The sequence below is a fragment of the Epargyreus clarus genome, unplaced genomic scaffold, assembly GCF_041222505.1.
Source record: "Epargyreus clarus isolate Ecla_fem2 unplaced genomic scaffold, WU_Ecla_fem_2.2 ptg000010l, whole genome shotgun sequence".
NCBI lineage: Eukaryota > Metazoa > Arthropoda > Insecta > Lepidoptera > Hesperiidae > Epargyreus > Epargyreus clarus.
In genome coordinates this window covers 4256079-4275875 of record NW_027332218.1, presented here as the reverse complement: position 1 = coordinate 4275875, position 19797 = coordinate 4256079, and the positions used below count along the sequence as shown (strand labels likewise).

Sequence of the window (19797 nt, the reverse complement as noted above, 5' to 3'; positions counted from 1 at the left end):
TATCTCAAGACCTCCTACGGTTGCAAGGGGTAACTAATGTTTAGACATCAATGGAACATATACAGTTTTGCAGCAATACAATACGCTTATGTATTTCATACTGAAAAAAGCAGAAAACATGAAAGGTGTCGGAAATAATATCTTTATAACAATAGAAAAAATATGCGTTCAAAAGGAAAAATAAAACATTGTGATAAAATTCATCGTTACTGCATTGTACTAGTATGGAATGTCTAATATTATTTCTAATATTCATATTTCTTGTGATAACATTAATTGCTTCAAATAATACTACTAATAATGTAATTACTACAAATAATGATTCGTTTACTATTCATAAAAGTATATTTATCTACTTTTATATACATTTTCTCCACGAAAATCTTAGCTTAACACCCTCTAGTTGTGATTCTGTATATGAATATTTATAGCACGATTACTGTGTACCGATGAGCACACTAATGGGTCTAATTCCAAGACTCTAGTTAGTTAGGCCATTATTAGGTAATGCGCCTTTTTTTTTATAATATAGGAGTAGCAGACGAGCATGCAGTCCACCTGATGTTAAGTGGCTACTGCCGCCCATGGACATCTATAATCAACACCAGATAGGATAGATATTCTTACCTGAGGTCGGCCACAAATGCGCCGCTACCCCTGAGGACTAAGCTGGAACGCCTCGGAAAAGTCTGTCTCCCTTACCACACCCTTCAAACCGGAACACAGCAGCTCCTAACACTGCTGTTATTAGGTAGAAATAGGTGTGGCGGTGGTGCCGCCGGAGTCGAACCACAAAGGGTTCTACCACCTTCAAGTCTATTAGTCTTCATACGTGCCGTGTTTTGTGTATGAGAGAAATATCATACAAAGTAAACTGTGATCATTATGGTCATTATCATGTTGATGACAGTATCACTAGTTTTATAATTTTGTGGTATCACAATAATTTTTTTTGTAAGTTTGATGTAGTGAACAAGCATGCACTTCACCTGATTGTAAGTGGTTACCAATTCCTGTGGATACCTATATCCATATAGAAGAGGCTTCTACATGAGTGCGATCACAGATGAGTTGCCACCCGAAGACTAAGATGAACACCTCATATGGTACCAGGCACAATTTTTCACCGATACGCAAAATCTTTTTCACTCTAGGCATACGACTACCCCGAGTGGTATCTTTCTGATCAAATCATAGGTCCACTACCTATTTTATAATTTTTCAACATATGTTTATCTGCTGTTCTTATTTCTACTGAAAAGTGCATTAAAAAATATCTACAAATCTATCTATTTTACATGACGTATACATTTTTGTTCTAGGTATCAGACCTCTGCCGAATGTCACGGGTATGCCGACGATGGGCACGCTTCGTGTCCCGGCTGACAGCACGCCCGGAGCCCTGGCGAAGGGTCCGGTCTGCAGGACCACTGGAGGTAGCGGCACGGTGCGCTGGAGCCAGGGCAGGACCTTGCGTTAATGCTGTCAGGGAGTGGCGGTCGAAGAACTGTGCGGTAAGTACAACAAGAACAAGAGCAAGAGCTTTTTTATATTGCAGGAGTAGCTTATGATGCAGTACCTACTACTTTATGGTAGCAACTGCCGCTCATGGGCGCCTTAATCAATCCATATTGGATTACAGTCCTACCTACGGCCTGTGATAGATGCATAGCTGCATGCATAACCCCTGAGGATCAAGCCAGAACACTTTCTACAAGCCATTTTCCCTTACCCTTCAAACCAGAATACAGACACAGAAACAGGTGTCTATTTTACTGTCAAAAGTCAATCTCTTCAGTTTTACTTATGACTTTAAACCTAATGACTTTGGATAATGAAGATTCTCAATTGTTCCTTATTATTCATCTATTCTTTACTCACTAAGTACGTCTTACTTGCAGGTGACGATAGCCGGGGCGCAGGTCTTAGCAGCCACTTTTAGAAACATAACCCATTTGGCCCTAACCGGGTCCACTACGATGGACGCAAGGGCCCTAGCACCAATCATCACTGAGTTGGTTGACTTGAGGCATATTGACCTTACAGGTACATTTGTGTAATATTCTATAAGATTAAGTTTTATTATTTGATGGTAGAACTTTTTGTGGTATGATTCGTCATATCTATGTTGTACCATCTAAGTACAATTATTTCTGTTTTGAATAGCTTTGTAAGGTATTATCAAATCTAAAACGCATTCTACCCTTACAGCCCACACTGGGATTCCCTATATCGTGTGTATACACACACAGAGACAAATACACATTCACTCAGACCCAGAAACAGAAACCTAAATTCAACATTTAGATTTCTGTCTGGCAGGGGATCGAACCCGGGACACTCTGCGCATCAGACTAGTATGGTGACCGCTCCGCCACGCGGGTCGTGAGATTCATCTGATTCATTCTGATGATTATTGATTATATTCTATTACTGTATTACTACATTCTAATACTGATCGTCATGCATAGGAATAAAAAAGTGTTGAAAATGGGGAACATTTACTAGAATACCACCGTATTCGTGTGATACTAACCATACCATGGATTGATTATTAAGAACGTGCGTAAGACGTCCACTTACTGGGAACTTCTTCAGAAAATAGTGCTATATTCATCACGCTTACCTGTAATAGAAGTAGATAAAAATATTCCTATAAAATGCTTCTGTCATATTGTGGAATCCTAAAAACCTACAACATCTGCAAAAAACGTAGAATTCTACATCGATTCAGCGAAGAAGAAAATTGTAAACCATTCATTACTTACTAAGCTTTTCACTTAGCGATCGCTTCACATTAGAAAAGTTGTACTGCACCAGAGATCATAGAAAACTTGCCTAACAACATCTCCATCACACTGTAATAGGCAAGTGGGAAGTATGTATGAAAAAGTGTAGAAACATTGCTCGGATAAAAACATCTTGTAGTCGCTCGCAATATTTCTTAAGGATATCGGTTACAAGATAATTATGCCATACGAAGAAAATATGCGTGTTAGCCTCTTAGATGCGTAAATACATAGATTGATCACTAACAAGAAAGTGTAGGCGTTTTGAGAATTTAAATTGTTGCGTAAATAAAGTATTGCCACGTCTCCATTGGAGAATGATTCTAAAATTTTGAAATATTTATTTTTTACGTAAATTACGTAGTATTCGGTATTTATACGTAAGTTTTCTCGAAAATGTTTTTTATTAGTCAAGAGTTCAAACAATTGAAGGTGGTAGAACCGTTTGTGGTTCGACTCCGGCGGCACCACCGCTACACCTATTTCTACCTAATAATAGCTGTGTTAGGCGCTGCTGTGTTCCGGTTCAAACGGTGTGGTGTGGGAGACAGACTTTTCCGAGGCGTTCCAGCTTGGTCCTCCGGGGTAGCGGCGCATCTGTGGCCGACCTCAGGTGGGAATATCTTATCCTATCTGGGGTTGATTACAGATGTCCATGGGCGGCAGTAGCCACTTACCATCAGGTGCACTGTATGCTCGTCTGCTACTCCTATATTATAAAAAAAATTAAAAAGAAAAAATATATAAAATCATCATTTTGTGGCCTCATTCAATTTCAAATGGTGAAGTATCTTTATATTTTACTAATCTAAGGTTAGCCATGGTATGGTTAGTAACGACTCCTGACTCCACACCTGAGATTCTTTGTGATAGGTACATATGGGTATCTGGTTCAACAATTAGTGGGCTGCAAGGCATAGATACTTAACATTCTCAAATAGGATAAGAGGTCTACTTGAAGATAATTATGGTCTAATTGCTGACTAAGTTACGGACTAAATCGGAATGCCTTGTTGGTATTTAAAAAAAAAATTTAAAGAATAGTGCCGACTTTTCTTATTTAACAGTAATTTACGGAAAAACAGGGGTAGTGGTGGAGCACTTAAGAGTGCAATTATCATTAGCGCTTAGTACTGCTATTAGGCAGAAAAATACGCTTTTTACACTCACAGGATTCTCTGCGTGGTGCGAGCCATAGACACACACGAAGATTAATACACAAACATAATATCCAGAATAGAAATCTAAATTATCATATCATTAAGATATCTGTCTGGCCGGGGATCGAACCCGGAATCTTTTGCGCGTTAAACCCTTATTGGTACCGCTTCGCTACGCGGGTTATCAAAGATGTGGTAGTGGTGCCTTAGGAGAAGAACTACTTGGGCTTCTACCATCAACGTCCATTTACTATTTGGCAAAGAAAGATCTCCCGTCGGGCTAGGTGATCATGCCCGGGGAGCGGCCGTGCTCCAACAGTCTCAGTTCGGAGCTTGTATATATGCAAGATGTTTAGAAAACTTCGATAGCGTGATTCAGCAGCGCCATCTCTTGACGAGTAGCAGGAAGTCGCTACAACTACTTCAATTCCCTTAAAAAAAACTTGAGAAAATATAAAATATATCAGGTAATTTATTCTAGTTCGATCAAACGTCCAAGCTTGCATCACAGTTTATAAACGGACATCTGTAATCAATCTTTATGGACAGATTTAACTGATGCGCCATATTTGGCGTATCCGCCATTGGTAGGGCAATGTAATCTATAATTTCCTTTTTGGTCTAGAACAAATCTTTTGCCTATTTTGAAATGGTTTTGCGGTGATTTACTACTTAGGTTTTATTGAGCTCAGCTGCTTTAGTCAGAATATTTATTTATCTAATTTGGAGTTCATCTGCTTCAATGCTTGAAAGTTGAACAGATATTTTTGTATTGGTGAGTTAAAATCAAAACATTCATTATGATTTTCAATTAAAGGTCACATTCATGATTTCAACTATAAAGTTACACTTGGTCATTTTCCTCAATCCATTAATGACCCACTGCTGAGCACGGGTCCTGTTTTATGGCTCATTTTCATTGGTCGATAACTCGGTCGATAAGCAGCATGCGGGGAGTCCCCGAATACGGTATAACAACTAGTGAAAGTGCGTCGTCAATATGTAGTGGATATACAGCATGCGGGTGCTCCCCGCAAGCGGCCATAACTACCAATGAAATTCGTCGGTTGGTGTAAAGCAAGCATAGTGCGGGCTGCGGGGGTTTAGTATTCGAATGTTATTTGATGGGAATTGACGTTGCGCGAGAGCAATATGACTGATCTAATGTGCGGTGAGGAATATCAAACATCCCGCATGCGGCCGTCATCGTATAATGAAAACGGTTACCGCATGCGGAACATAATAATATGGTATGCTTAAACAAAAAATCTCCCGTAGCCCGAACGCGGGCTCTTACGACCAATGAAAATGTTAGATTGAGAAGGATTTCTTTCTTTCCTTCACTTCAATAAAACATCCAAAATATAAACACAGGAAGCCAAACAAACAAACGCGCAAGGCCGTACGCTAAAGCTTGTTTTTCAAAAAGCCGAAGTTTTGCCACAACCAAATTTCTCAACTTCGCAATAAATATGCCTAGTTATAATAAGCCCAGTTAACAGGTGGCCATTATTATTGGCCTCTCAAAGTAACTTACACCATCTTGCAAATTATTTAGATTACCGAGCTCAAATGGTTCAACTTTCAACAATTTGGGAAGTTTTCATTACGTTCAAATTTCTGAATAAAAATTAATTTAACTAAGTTCTTGTAATAACTTCGACGGAAGTTGCTGCGCTTTGTGCGCGAGTAAGGTTCAGAGAAAATTAATCAGTATTCAGTTAATTTGAGAACATTTTGTATTTTTTTTAATATTTGCATTTATAAAATAAAAAAAATATATATTTTTAAATTATTCACTTTATGTCCTCTAGAGGGCGTCTATATTATTCACGTATAATGCAGTTTTTTTTCAAAAGGATTCAATTATACCATTTTAAAATTTTAACTATGTACGTTGAATAAAGTTAAAGTTACACGCATTAGAACATTCAACGCTCTACTGTAAAGTTGTGAAAACGCACTTGCACCAGTTTACGTAGGACCCGTCGAAATTATGATAAGTACTCGTAGTTTAAAAGTTATGAGGGAGTAGAACGAAGGGAAGAGAGTTTTCTACCGGCATATATGACTGGCATATAGATATGTACTCGTAGATATGTACCAACTACTCGTAGATATGTGCTGTAGATATGTACAAAATCATAACCCTCCTTTATGCTTCACCCTAGTGGGTAAAAATAAAAGTAAAAACAACCTTGACTCCCAAAAAAATACGGAGACTGTCTTCCCTAGTAACTCTGCTCATTATACGCACTGCAATAAACATTAAAATAAGCTGATCAAAAACCTTTTTATTATTCCAGGCTGTCCAAACGTCGACTGGCCGGACTGGGCCTGGCTGGAGAGCCGGCTGGCGACCCGAAGGCCTCCCGTGGAGTACATAGACCTCACGGACTGTGGCTCCGTGACCGACGCAGGCCTGTGCGCGCTGCTTCATACATGCCCCTCGCTGCAGTACCTGTATCTACGGCGATGTACTCTAGTCACAGGTAAATTAAATTTAAGATTAAGGTGGTAGAACTCTTTGTGGTTCGACTCCGGCGGCACCACCGCTACACCTATTTCTGCCTAATAACAGCAGTGTTCCGTTTTGAAGGGTGTGGTAAGGGAGACGTACTTTTCCGAGGCGTTTCCAGCTTAGTCCTACAGGGTAGTGGCGCATCTGTGGCCAACCTCAGGTAGGAATATCTAATCCTATCTAGGGTTGATTACAGGTGTCCATGGGTGGCAGTAGCCACTTACCATCAGGTGGACTGCATGCTCGTCTGCTACTCCTATATTAAAAAAAAATTGAGGATTACGAAGGGTAAGTTTTATGCCTAATGGCATACTATGACAGTGAGGTCTATCGTCGTCGTTGACATAGTTCTGCCCCACTGCTGGGTAAGGGTCTTATCACAGAGAACAGTTTAGGCCATAATCCACGGCGCTGGTGAAATGCGAATTCTTCGGAACACCTTCTGAAGACTTTTTGAAGAATCCTTAGGTGTGCAGATTTCCTCATAAGTTTTCCCTGAAGGACATTTATCATTCTAGAGCAAGTTTACCCAACTTGGCAAGAGATGGCTCCACATGCACCCATTGCGTTATCTAAGTTTTCTAAACCTTTTATATATTACACAAGCTCTGATATCATATATAGACACATGATTGCCCAGCTTGGGAGGATTCTTTTGGCCAATATTAAATTTTTGAGTGTCTATCTACTTTAAAAGAAATAAAAATAGTGCTTTTAGCTCCGCATTATGAATAAACTGTTCTTGCTTACTATGGACACACGAACACAAGTTCTATCTTGGTTGAGGATTGAATGTAGTACACGGCTCAGTACCCTTAGTATGAGTTCTTACGTTTTGACAAAAATTACTGTTGTTGTACTTGTTTACGTATTTTCCAAATATTTGCAATCAGTTCTGATACAATTTGCTAGGGGCGCTGATTGGAAATGTATGGGCAAATACGCAAAAAATACCAAAACAGTCATTTTTGTTAAAACGTAAAAGCTCATACTAAGGGTACTGGTGTAATAACCACGCGCTCGCCCATATTATGACGATGCGTCATAGATACTCATGTAAATTCGTAAGCTCAAAAGGTCATCACAGTTATTTGACATTTACTTAATTGTAACACAAAAACTGACTATTATGCTTAACCACACCCTGATTATATGGGTAAACATTTTTTGCTATAATTTACAACTTTTTGTGTATTATTAGAAGCCAGGAGCTGATACGTAAAGTTTGCGAACCAATAAATCTTGGGTCTTGTTATAAAAACGTGTCATAAAGACTGTTATTATATTTGCATCATGTGCAGGACGATTGAGGTTGAACACTGTAATTTTACCATTAAATATCAATATAAACCCGTCATTACAGTGCATTACCATCGTTTCGTAATCGCCTAATCACATACTTAATGTTGCGACAACTTTGTTGGATTAAGCGGCGGTTGTTTTTTGTTTTAACTGTTTATGTCATTTGACAAAGTAGTTTTATATTAGCCACGGCGTGTAACCATCTACAAAGTTAAACCGTGACTGCTTGAGCAACATTTCAGACCCGTTACACCTTTTAGTAGGAGAATTTTAAAATTTGTAAATGGTGGTAAGTCCTCTGTGGTACGACTCCGGCAGCACCACCGCCACACCTATGTCTGCTTAATAACAGCGGTGTTAGCAGCGCTTAACACATGTTCTGGTTTGAAGGGTGTGGACATACTTTTTCGAGGCGTTCCAGCTTAGTCCTCAAAGGTAGCGGCACATTTGTTGGCGACCTCAGGTAGGAATCTAATCTTATCTGGGGTTGATTACAGATCTGCATGGGTGGAAGTAGCCTACACAGTACTTACTATCCAGTGGACTGCATGCTGGTCTGCTATTATTTAAAAAAAAGTATTTTGAACGATCGATGGAAGATTTAATGGGAAAAACGCGACGCATTAATGCAGTCGCTAAAACGTGCGTTTTTGATACCGACACCGAACGTAGCGTCAAAACGTGATGCTAAACAATTGAGTTAATTATTTTTTTCATTTGGGTTGCTATAGACAGAGGACATATTGTTTTTTGGATGTCAAGGGGGGTTAGGGCTCGTACACAAAACTACGATGCGACGTCGCATCATAAAAATCTGCGAGCTCCCTCGACGCATCGTAAGAACTTGCGTATTAGTTCGCATCGCACATTCCTGCGACGTTACGTCACACTTGTTGACGCCATTTTTAGTTCGTTCTGAGACAGCGTGTGGGGAAGACGTACAGACCTGTATTTGTTGGGTGGGAAGACGTATACTTTAATGTAAAAAATTACAAAGTACATCGTGGACTTTTTTATATTACTGATTGAGGAGCGCCCTGTTCTTTGGGAAATTAAATATAAAATAAATGATACATGATAAATGGATGAACCCAAAATTTTCTTTGTTTCTCTTTCCTGTATCTCTTAAACAATAACAAAAGTGCACACTTCTTTTTACGATCCATGTCACGACCTACTCTTCAAAATACGTTCCGTACGGTTGACGGTTGTCGAAAGAATGGTCACCCTGGGAGACGCTATGCCGCCCGATATCGCATCGCAGCAATTCGTGTTGCAATTTTCTGCGAGTTCGCATCGCGTCGCATCGCAGTTTTGTGTACGAACCCTTAGTGTGAGACTAAATCCTAATTTTTGGGGCGGCAATTATTGTCTCTTGTCTTTTATAGTTCTGCAATAAAAACCTATGGTCGTAAAGTGATGTCTCCCTCACACCCGTCCCTTACACACAGCATCGCTTAACCCTGCTCTTATAAGAAATGTGTGAGGCGGTGGTGCCGCCGGAGTCGAACCACAAAGGGTTCTATCACCTTGTAATGGTATGGTTTAGTCCAGGCGTCAAAGATAGTATAGGCCTGAAAGAGTATTGTAAAATACTTTTATTCTTATTTTCATAAATGTTACTCAATTTCTTTTACAGATGCGGGTGTGAGATGGATCCCTTCGTATTGCGCGCTCAAGGAACTGAGCGTGTCTGACTGTACCGGCGTCACCGACTTCGGACTGTACGAGCTGGCGAAGCTTGGTCCAGCGTTGCGGTATCTCTCAGTTGCAAAGTGTTCTCAGGTCAGTCTACTTTTACTTTTCTTAAATACTAATCTTCGGTTAAACTATGCATAAACCTAAAATTTCAAGAATAATTGAGAAAATTGAGTTTCTTTTACAGTTATTTCTCAATGGTCACACCACATCCTGCGATATAGTGGTACGCTGTTTGTCCACCGCAACTGTCACCGAGCCGATACCAATAATTAATGACGGCGCCGAAGTAGCGTACATACATTTACTATAGCAGCTTGTCCACCGCACGTCCGTTACCCGAGGACCGTCATCCCGGTCGCCGATATTTCGAGTAGATCGACGTGACCGCTAGATCGTCCCCGAGATTTTGACGGGCCGATGTGCCGGCAATATAAAACACGTTAGAACTTGTTCATACACTGCCGTCACACGCGTGGCAGCTGGAAGAATCGCCGTCACGACATATTAAAATCGGCCCCAAAATAATCTCGCTCTCGGTATCGGCTCGGTGACGGTGCGGTGGACAAACAGCCAGGGATATTTGAATGAAAATCGGTAATAACCGAAGTCCGTCAAACATGTGGTATTAAATATTGTAAAACCAAATTATAAGGGTAACCATTTTGAACATGGGTTTCGTCTATCCTTCATTAACGTGATTGCCTCTATACCCGGATCTCACTTTACTTTGGTCCAGTCATAGTTAGGGATGTGATATTAAAATTATAATATCCGTTATTTTAATGCGATATTACCGATACATCGATAATTAATTTCTTTTCGACGATAAAATTTCAAGAATTTTAACATTTTAAGCACTTGTTTTGCAGACCTATCGTATCACTATTTTTTTAGTTTAACCTAACGATTAGGCAGACGTGCTACCTGATGGAAAGTAGTCAACTCCACCTATGGACATTTGCAACACCAGAGGAGTCGCCAATGCATCGCCAGCTTTGTATGAGAGCTCTTTTTGTACCTTTTTTGAAGACCATGTCATAGCGCCCATGTCATAGCGCTTCGGGAATATTTAAAATATTAAATAAACAATATCGATATTTCTATATTTAACATTTTGTAACTATCAACAATCACGTTCACTGATATCGATATAATAAATTCTTGATATCATTACATCCCTATTCCCTAGTCACGATGACTTTTATTAAAACGATTATAAATAATTCCTATATCAGCTTACAATAATGGTGATATCATTCGCATACGGAATTTATTTGGATCTTTTCCCAAGAGTAACAAAACAATATGGCGTTACAGTATAAAGGGGAAAATCGAGGGAAATAATGATATATATTAACAATAGTGCCAAATTCTGATAAATGATAAATTGTGTCTATCAGGAGGCACGGCAGAGCCTCCGCCAAGTCGAGCCTTATGTTTTATTTGAGAGCCGAAGGTCAAAGTAATTATAGAATAGAAATATAATGACGATAATAGATTGTTTTATGTATACTATAAAGCTGTTATTTGTCTGTTTGTACGAGTATAAGTATAACTCAAAAAAATTAAAAAGTAAAAGGAGTTAAAAGTTAATAGTGCCGGGAACAATCTTTGAAAACCCTGAATCCATTCTATAAATATTACAAATCAAAATCCCATGAATAAAGCAAAAAAAAAAAAAATGACGTGCGGTTTCCACGCAGAAGATGTCGAGGGCGTAAATATAAAATCTTGAATATATTATAAAGGGCTATATAAAATCTTGAATTTCATTCAATCCTATCCATCTATCTTCGTAAGTTGGCAACAAAGGACTATCATTTGTTTGTGCCAATGTCCCAAGCACGTATTGAACAATCGATGACTACACTATAAAAGATTGAACTTGAAAATATATATAGGTCTTTATTTATTGTGCTATGGTCCGTCGCAATGGTCGAAATATGACGGTTCACTGAGAAATAACATGTTTCTTTTCAGTATATTTTATTTTTGTTAAATTACATCATAATTCGCAAGCCATTTTTTTTTACTACAAAGCTTATGTTATTTTTGGTGTCTACATTAATTTACGAGTTATTTTGAACCTATTAAAGATGGAAAATGAGGATTTGTTAATTATCTATTTTCTTCATTCACCCAGGGTTGACTGGTAGAGAATGCTATCAGGCATTACGTTTGCCCTGTTGTATTTTAACTTTGTGTTAGAGTAACAATAAATATATAAATAAATAAATATTCATCACATATAAACAGCAGGATCTAAATCAGAATAATTATATTGCTCTGCTTAATAATAATGCTTTAATAAAGTATATATAAATATTAAATAAACTCTATCGGAACCATATCACGAACTGGTAACTTCAAATTATACATAGATATAAACAAATATAACCCATTTGAGATTGTTCTTTGATTTCCATAGAGTATATAAAAGGTATTATTTGCACGACAAAGAAAATACAAAAAGGTTAACATAACTATAAAACGAAAGGTTGTGTATCTTTATAAATACAAACGATAAGGCTCGTTTATATTTATTTCACAGAGCTCATAAATATAGAAACGGTACGTAATCTAAAATATGAGGACATTTTTGGGTGTCTAGGAATGTTAAAAATCGTTTCACGAAGCCTACAGATAGGCACAAGATCAAGACAGCTGGCGAAAGCGTGTCGCTATTATAGAAATAAATTGTGGATAGGATGAAGATCCTTAATTTTTTTTATTATATACGAGTAGCAGACGATCATGCATTCGACCTGATGGTAAGTGGCTACTGCCGCCCATGGACATCTGTAATCAACCCGAGATAGGATTAGATATTCCTACCTGAGGTCGGCCACACACAGATGCGCCGCTACCCCTAAGGACTAAGCTGGGACGCCTCGGAAAAGTCTGTCTCCCTTACCACACCTTTAAACCGGAACACAGCAGCGCCTAACACTGCTGTTATTAGGCAGAAATAGGTGTGGCGGTGGTGCCGCCGGAGTCGAACCACAAAAGGTTCTACCACGTCTCAATGTCTCAACGACTAACAGAGAGCAGAGCAAAATATATTAGTAATATTAATATAAATATCATTTTATTTAAATCAGAAAAATATTTTCGATTTAGTAAAGAAGGGTTAAATTGGTATAACATTACCATCGGTTTCTTAATATAAAATTAACAAAATAATGTAGTAACTATTTTTTTGGTAATTTTATGTTATACCGTATTTTGTAGTAGTTAGGTGAATAAGTCAATGAAAAATTGCGTAAAAAAGAATAAAACTCGGAAGTATTCCGTACTTATAAAAAGAGGAAAAACACATTCTCCATTATAACTGGTAATATATACTTACGCATTTCTTTTTGATGTGAAACATCTATAGCCGCACGTAAAATCGATTTCTGGCGTGGCGACGCATGCCGTGGCGATGCGTCGCCACGCTATACGATGGTATATATATACAGTCTATATGCAGTAGTGTGTACGGTATGGCGACGCGTCGCCATGCGCAAAAATCGTAATATTTTATTTTATCATTATGACATATTTAGTTCCTATCACAATATGTTCTTTTCTGCATATTACTTTTACAAAATAATGTCGATGTTTCACATCTGCCAGGCGTCCCGTGACGGCTCACATTGTTTTTATTCGTTTATTAATTCAGGGCACTTTTTTGCGTAAAACCTTTTCCTTTGTATAGGGAGAAAATGCACACATATAATCATACATGTTATTAGTATAGTATGCATATATTGTAATACGTAAGGGTAATAGAAGGGTTTATTCATAAATAATCGATATTCTAACTCTTCACATACCAATTTGTAACATAAATAATTTAACAAGAGTATAACCTGGCCCAATAAAGATTTTAATCCAAATTAGCAGGTTTTGTATATGTTTCTCACTCACACATTATGAAGAAGAGAAGAAATGAAAAGATACTAAAGAGGAAACAACATTTCATGGTGCGATGATGGTGGAGGCACCGTCGCCATACTTATCTTTGCCTTATGCTAACATTATTAAGTAAAACTTTGGCCGACTTTAGGCAGGATTTTAATTCTAATGGTCACTTACCTTAAGAAGGACTTCAAGCTCATTTGCAAGTTTTATGGCATAAAAAATGTCGTTAGTTTTCATTACGCTCTTTATTGTTCCAAGTTATAATTATGTTGTGTTGATCCCAAGTTAATTATTAGTAGGGCGGGTAAATATGGCATCTTACGATGGGGTTTTAATCCCGAGTATACAGCTTCCGGGTTAATACCGTGATAATGAATATGGGCTTTCACATGCCATGGCCTTATGCACTCCCACGTACGGATTTGTGATTTAACACCGATACCCTGAATAATTTCTGGATGAATATAGCTTACGTTATTCCCAGAGTAATATCATAATGGGAACATTGTATCCAGTGAAACGTCACAATCAGTCCATTTGCTTTCAAAATTACCGAAATATTGTGCAAAATAAAACACTTATTCGTAAGTTGCAGCAACGGGCATTGTAAAGTGATCGGATGATATGAATTACCAGAATTTGGTAACGCACTTCATGTTTATTGGTGAATGAATGTCAATGATGTATTCACCTGATCGGCAGGTGGATGCCGGTGTGACGCTGGCTGACATATGAGGCGATTACCTTCGATCGGTCTCTGGTGGGACACCTGTTCAATATTGAGTTGCTTACGAATGTCCATGAGTGGTAGTGACCACTTACCATCAAATCGACTCCATGCTCAGTTCCTACTTCAATATTAAATCAATATTATTTGCTTTTGACGTTGAAGAAAAATATTTTGCCTAAGAGTTGTAAAAAGGTTCCCAAACTTGCGTAAATTATGTTAAAACTCTCAAAAAGGATACAGTGAATATATTAATTTATGGCATACAATAGTAACATATATAACGTCTATTCCAGGTGTCAGATTCAGGCATAAGAACACTAGCCAGGCGCTGTTACAAGTTGAGGTACTTGAACGCCCGAGGGTGTGGGGCACTCGGCGATGATGGAGTGGAAGCCATCGCGAAGGGCTGCTCAAGATTGAGGGCCCTTGACTTGGGCGCCACTGACGTATCGGAGCCCGGACTGCAGGTATGCTTGATTTATTTTACGTGAGGATCATAATTTCAAGTACAGTTCTTATATTTAGTAATGTAAAAATATTGATCAAGAAAAACGAAAAAGCGATCAAACAAGACCATAATAGACCAGGATGGTTCTGGTTCTTGATATATATTTTTAAACCAAAATAAAGGTAGGTAGGTTCCGTGTAAAATAAGATGTTAAGATTGGAAATTGTCTTACACAATCATAACATTAATGGTAACTTATTGGATCAGTTTGCCCTAATTGATTGGGAAACACGATTTTTTATTGTTGCTTCCACTAGCATAGTAGCAATATTAATTAGAACTGTCCCTAAAAAGGTTTTGATATAGTGACCGCGATAGCCATTGTAAGTTGATAAGTTCGCAAGTAAAAGCAAATCTTCTTCTTTTTCAGATTTTAGCACGCTTTTGTCCGAATCTAAAGAAACTGGCTCTTCGTGGCTGTGAACTGATCGGAGACGATGGTCTCGAAGCCGTCGCCTACTACTGCAGAGGGCTCACCCAGCTCAACATTCAGGATACACCAGTAACACTTCGAGGATACAGAGCAGTGAAGAAGTATTGCAAGCGATGTGTCATCGAGCATACTAACCCTGGATTTTGTTGATGATAGAAGAGGTTTCAGGTGGAATCAGTTGCCTACGTTGATGATGTTGTGGAAGTAATACGGTGAGGTCCGACAAAGTGGAATCAGTTGTTGACTACTGTTGGAATAATCTGTACACTTACCATGAGTTTTCAAAACATCCCACAATTTTACGTTACGTTTACTCAATCCATTATTCTGTTCCGTTTGCTTCAGTAGACTGAGTAAACGTAACAATAAGTAAGTGCTCAAGTCTTTCTGTCACATGTTCACAAAAAAGAGAGACAAAACATAAAGCGCCATTTTGTCAATTTGGACATTTAATGTTACGTTACTGACACCGTAGTTCTGATACAATCCGCTAGGGGCGCTGATTGGAAATTGTGTGGGCAAATATGTAACCAAATATCAAAACAGTCATATTTGTCAAAACGTAAAAAATCATGGTAAGGGTACTAAGGATTTCGAAAAAATGGAATCAGTTGTTTACTACTGGTGAACTACATGGGGTTTGGGAAAAAAAAAACAACGTGTCGTACACTAATCCAGCTTTTGTCGAGGATATCTTACTGCGAAGCCTCAGCCTTGTATATATCGTTCAGGCTCCGAGAGATGCGTTATTATATTTGGGAATTTGTTGCTGAAAAAAGGGTTTTGTGCAGATAAAACACGTATCAACAACTGTCGCAGATTAATCCAGTTTAGCAAACGGGATTTTTCAGTTATCTTTCAAGATTTTGACGTAAAGAGTCTTGTATAGATTTTGTGCTACTGTCGAAAACTTATCGAAATTCAGGACTGTAATGACTTTTGAAGGTACAGAAGTACAGTAGGTACGACAAATACTGCAATTGTATTGCATGACGAAATTTTTTGTGAAGAAATAATTTTAATTATTTTTTTGAGAACAAAATATCCAAAGCCTTGATATTTAGGAGGTAATGGTTAAGTTTCAAAAATATTACATTTGTGAAAACTTGAGATACAATTATCCTAATGTAAAAAGGATAACTATTTAAGTATATTGATTATAATAAAGGAATGTGAAAAACGATTGTCTATAACTGTGAATTATAAAGTAGATAAATATATAAAAGGACGTGTATAAATATATAGATTTATTTAATAATATTTTATTGAACCTTTCGCAATACAGTACGCAATATTAATTGGTAAAGTTCCTAAGTCGGAAGTCAGAGTAAGGTGTGATTTAATAAACTCTTGCCAAGAAAACTCGCGAACTGAAAAAGAAGTATGAAAAATTAAAAGGAATTAAAGACTTGTTTGACCAAAAGCGATAAACGAGAAACATCGTGCGTGAATGTTTTATATGTACTTGTAATAACAAAAAAATGTCAGTGATAGGAAATTATCTATTGTAATGTTTTTATCTAAAAAAAATATTTTCACCACAAATTAATGTTTTTAGCTTTATTGGATTTCCGCGATAAAATTGTCTGTGTTTTATCGCTGTCCACATAGATAAATGATGATGTTACTACCTAATTTGGTAATCCTAAATGTGTTCTCTTATCAATGGTAATATAGACATCCATTACTATAGGTATTGTAATGTTGTGATTAGTAGAACGTATCTATGTGACAAATTATATTCTTATCTTCGCATATCGTTTATCTTCCGATGGTCAGACAGGTCAAAACAGGAAAATTAAATAAAGCATGTATACAGCAAATCGAAGTGTTATTTCACTTATTTCGAAAGTTCTGGGTTCGATTCTTGTTTGACGCGTATATTTTCACGTTTGGTCTATCTGCTGTAATATGTTTAATAATACGGAAAACAACATAGATTAGTAAAGATTACTCACTCTTAACAAGAAAATGTACCCAGTTTTGAGAATTGAAATAGTTACGTAAAAAGTTTTGCCACGTCTCCGTGCCAAAATGTCCCTAAAATATTTGAAATAATTATTTATTTATTATGTAAATTACGCAGTATTAGTTATTTATTCGTAAATTTTCTCTAAAAATGTTTTTATTTGTCAAAAATTAAAAAAAATAACTTACTAATAAGCCGTTTGTGGCTTCATTCAATTTCAAGGCGGCGAAGTATCTTTACTAATCTATGGAAAACAATGGAACTTTTAAAATTAATTACGAAATTAGGTTAGTTATAACAAATTTATACAGACTGTATAGAACTTTATCGAACTTATTTTAAGTTTGTAAATGCTTTAATAGTAATATTTATCTTACGATATTCGAAAATGTGTATTGAAAAGATGCAATATATTTGACAAAGGGTGCTTATTTTAAAATTGATTCCAGAATTAATTCAATTATTTTGTATATATTATTATGTTTAAGTTGACACTAACTAGCTGTTTTACTTTAATAATTTTCTATGGTTTATGTTTTATTGTATGATAAAATTATTCAAATCTACATTTCGTTTTATGGTGATTTTCCTAGATTTGTTCTAGTAAAGTATATGTTTATGTGCATTGGCGTTCTAATACTTACTTATGTCTCACAGCTGGGCACAAGCTTTCATTTATTAATAGAGGGCTGAAGCATTGCTGGCCCAACTGACTACAACTACTACTCATTACGGATTACTTGTGACAACCGTCTAGCTCGTTTGTCGCCAGTTAATCGATCCAAAGTTGTTTATTACTCACGACTTATCGGATCGACTGGTCGTAGTGCGAAGAGAAGATTGTCACAAAAATGACACTTATCTACAAATTGTCTACAGTGTAGCTTAACTTGGCATACGGCTTTCTGATAACTACTATTCAATACATTTTTGAGCTATAATTATGAAGATCAAAATGCACTGTAGAACGTACAGGTAGCTCCACTAATAACATTGGCAACTCATGTCAAGAATAAAAAAAACTTTAAAATTATGTGCCATAGATTGCATAACAAAAACTTCTAATTTTATCATTAATGGGCGTTTTTTCTGTCGTGCGTGTTTATGACCGCATGCGTCTAACGCACACATGATTGACTTGTTGTAGCCTCTTCGCGACGCGTTTGCGTGTGCGTGGGAATGGATAGGATACAAGTGTCACGCGTGCTAGTAAGACGCGCATGTTAAATAAATGCACTTTCTTCGATGCACATGCGGTGGGACATGCGTGTAAGTGGGACATGCGTGTATAAAGAAACACGCACACCTGAATAAACTAACTGTAGTTACATCGCAACCTGCGTGCATGAAACGATAGGATGCAAGTGACAAGTAAAATGTTCGTAGGCGACGGTGACTGCTTTCCATCAGGTAGCCCGTCTGCCGCATCGTTTAGTAATGAATGTAAAAAAATGACACACGTGCAGATGGGACACGCATGCAGGCCTAAACACGCGCGACCGGAAATGCGTCATAAAACTAAATGTCATCATAATGTAAGTTCTTGTAAAATAGACGTTCTTTTTATAAATATGTAATTATAGTGACTATATCTTAAAAAGATATTGTTTGATGATATGAAATTGTTTTTTTCAATTCATTAAATCAATTGCCATTGTTGTTGCAGTTTTTAATAAAATTATAATTTATATGGACTATTGAGTTTTATTGATTTCAGCTTACAGCTTAATTTATTGAAGAGGGTTTACGTTAATGGACTCGAACGGAAAGTTTAATATGAAAAGCTTTTATGTTATAAAGCTATCTCCATAATCTTGTAGAGAATATACATTAATAATACTAATGAGTAGGTAATTTAAAATTAAACGTAATTTTAATAAAGCCTATAAAAGCAGAATTGTGGATCTTGTTGATTTACACACCTTTATGATTAAAACACCATTTTGTAAATGTAACGGACATTCCAAGTTTAATTAATCGTAATACACATTTCGACAAAAGGTCGATTATTTTAAATATTTTCTAACGGATAAAGGCATATGAATGGACCATGAAGGTATTTTCTTAAATACAGACTAATAATAACAGTAATACCAACGCCTGTAATAAATAAATAAATAAATTATATAAAATTTTCTTAAACTGTATGTCGTAAGTAACAATATTAGGTAATTAATACAACTTTAAGTAACTTTCACTGAGTAGTGTTCACACGCACCTATAATCACCGTTGGTTTTCACAAGAGTGTAGAACAATCATTTATTTTATTAACAGAAATATGTATTGTTGCCGTCGGAATCGAACCATAAAGGGTTTTATCACCTTCAAATTTAATATGACTTCACTTTAAGAAACTTTTACTCAGTACTGTTAGCACGCCCCTTAACCGCCGTTGTTTTTCACAAGAGTGTAGATCAATCATTATTTATTTACAACACCTTTCAGAACTCGGAAACTTTGTTCAAGCGCACGTAATTCAAAGGGAAAGGACTCCCTCCCATAACATGTCAAAGGCTTACAAAGTGTTGGTTACCCACAATAGACGGTAATGATTCCGAGACGGAGGTTGAATTTGTAACGAAAACAAGGGTATGAGTAGTTTTTGTTATATCCTATGTAGTCGTACGAAACGTGTGTGGTGAAAATGGCGTCCTATAGGGAAATGCCTAAGATCGGTAACGTGTTGCTCTAATAGTTTGTGTTTGATATTAATTATTTTGAAATAGTGACCCCGAAGTCACCGCCGCCATACTTAGTTTATGTTATTAGTGTTTAGT

At 37.1% G+C, this 19797-nt stretch overlaps 1 protein-coding gene across 1 annotated transcript in view; it reads left to right on the top strand.

Moving 5' to 3' along the window:
- Fbxl7 (F-box and leucine-rich repeat protein 7) overlaps positions 1-18263 on the top strand; it is an 86807-nt gene extending 68544 nt beyond the window's left edge. Inside the window, exons 3-8 of the mRNA XM_073077130.1 lie at positions 1323-1514; positions 1902-2046; positions 6256-6441; positions 9412-9557; positions 14403-14576; positions 14988-18263. Coding sequence (XP_072933231.1) covers positions 1323-1514; positions 1902-2046; positions 6256-6441; positions 9412-9557; positions 14403-14576; positions 14988-15200 — 1056 coding nt within the window. The 3' untranslated portion in view covers positions 15201-18263. The remainder of the gene's footprint in view (positions 1-1322; positions 1515-1901; positions 2047-6255; positions 6442-9411; positions 9558-14402; positions 14577-14987) is intronic.
- Positions 18264-19797: the final 1534 nt, after the last annotated feature.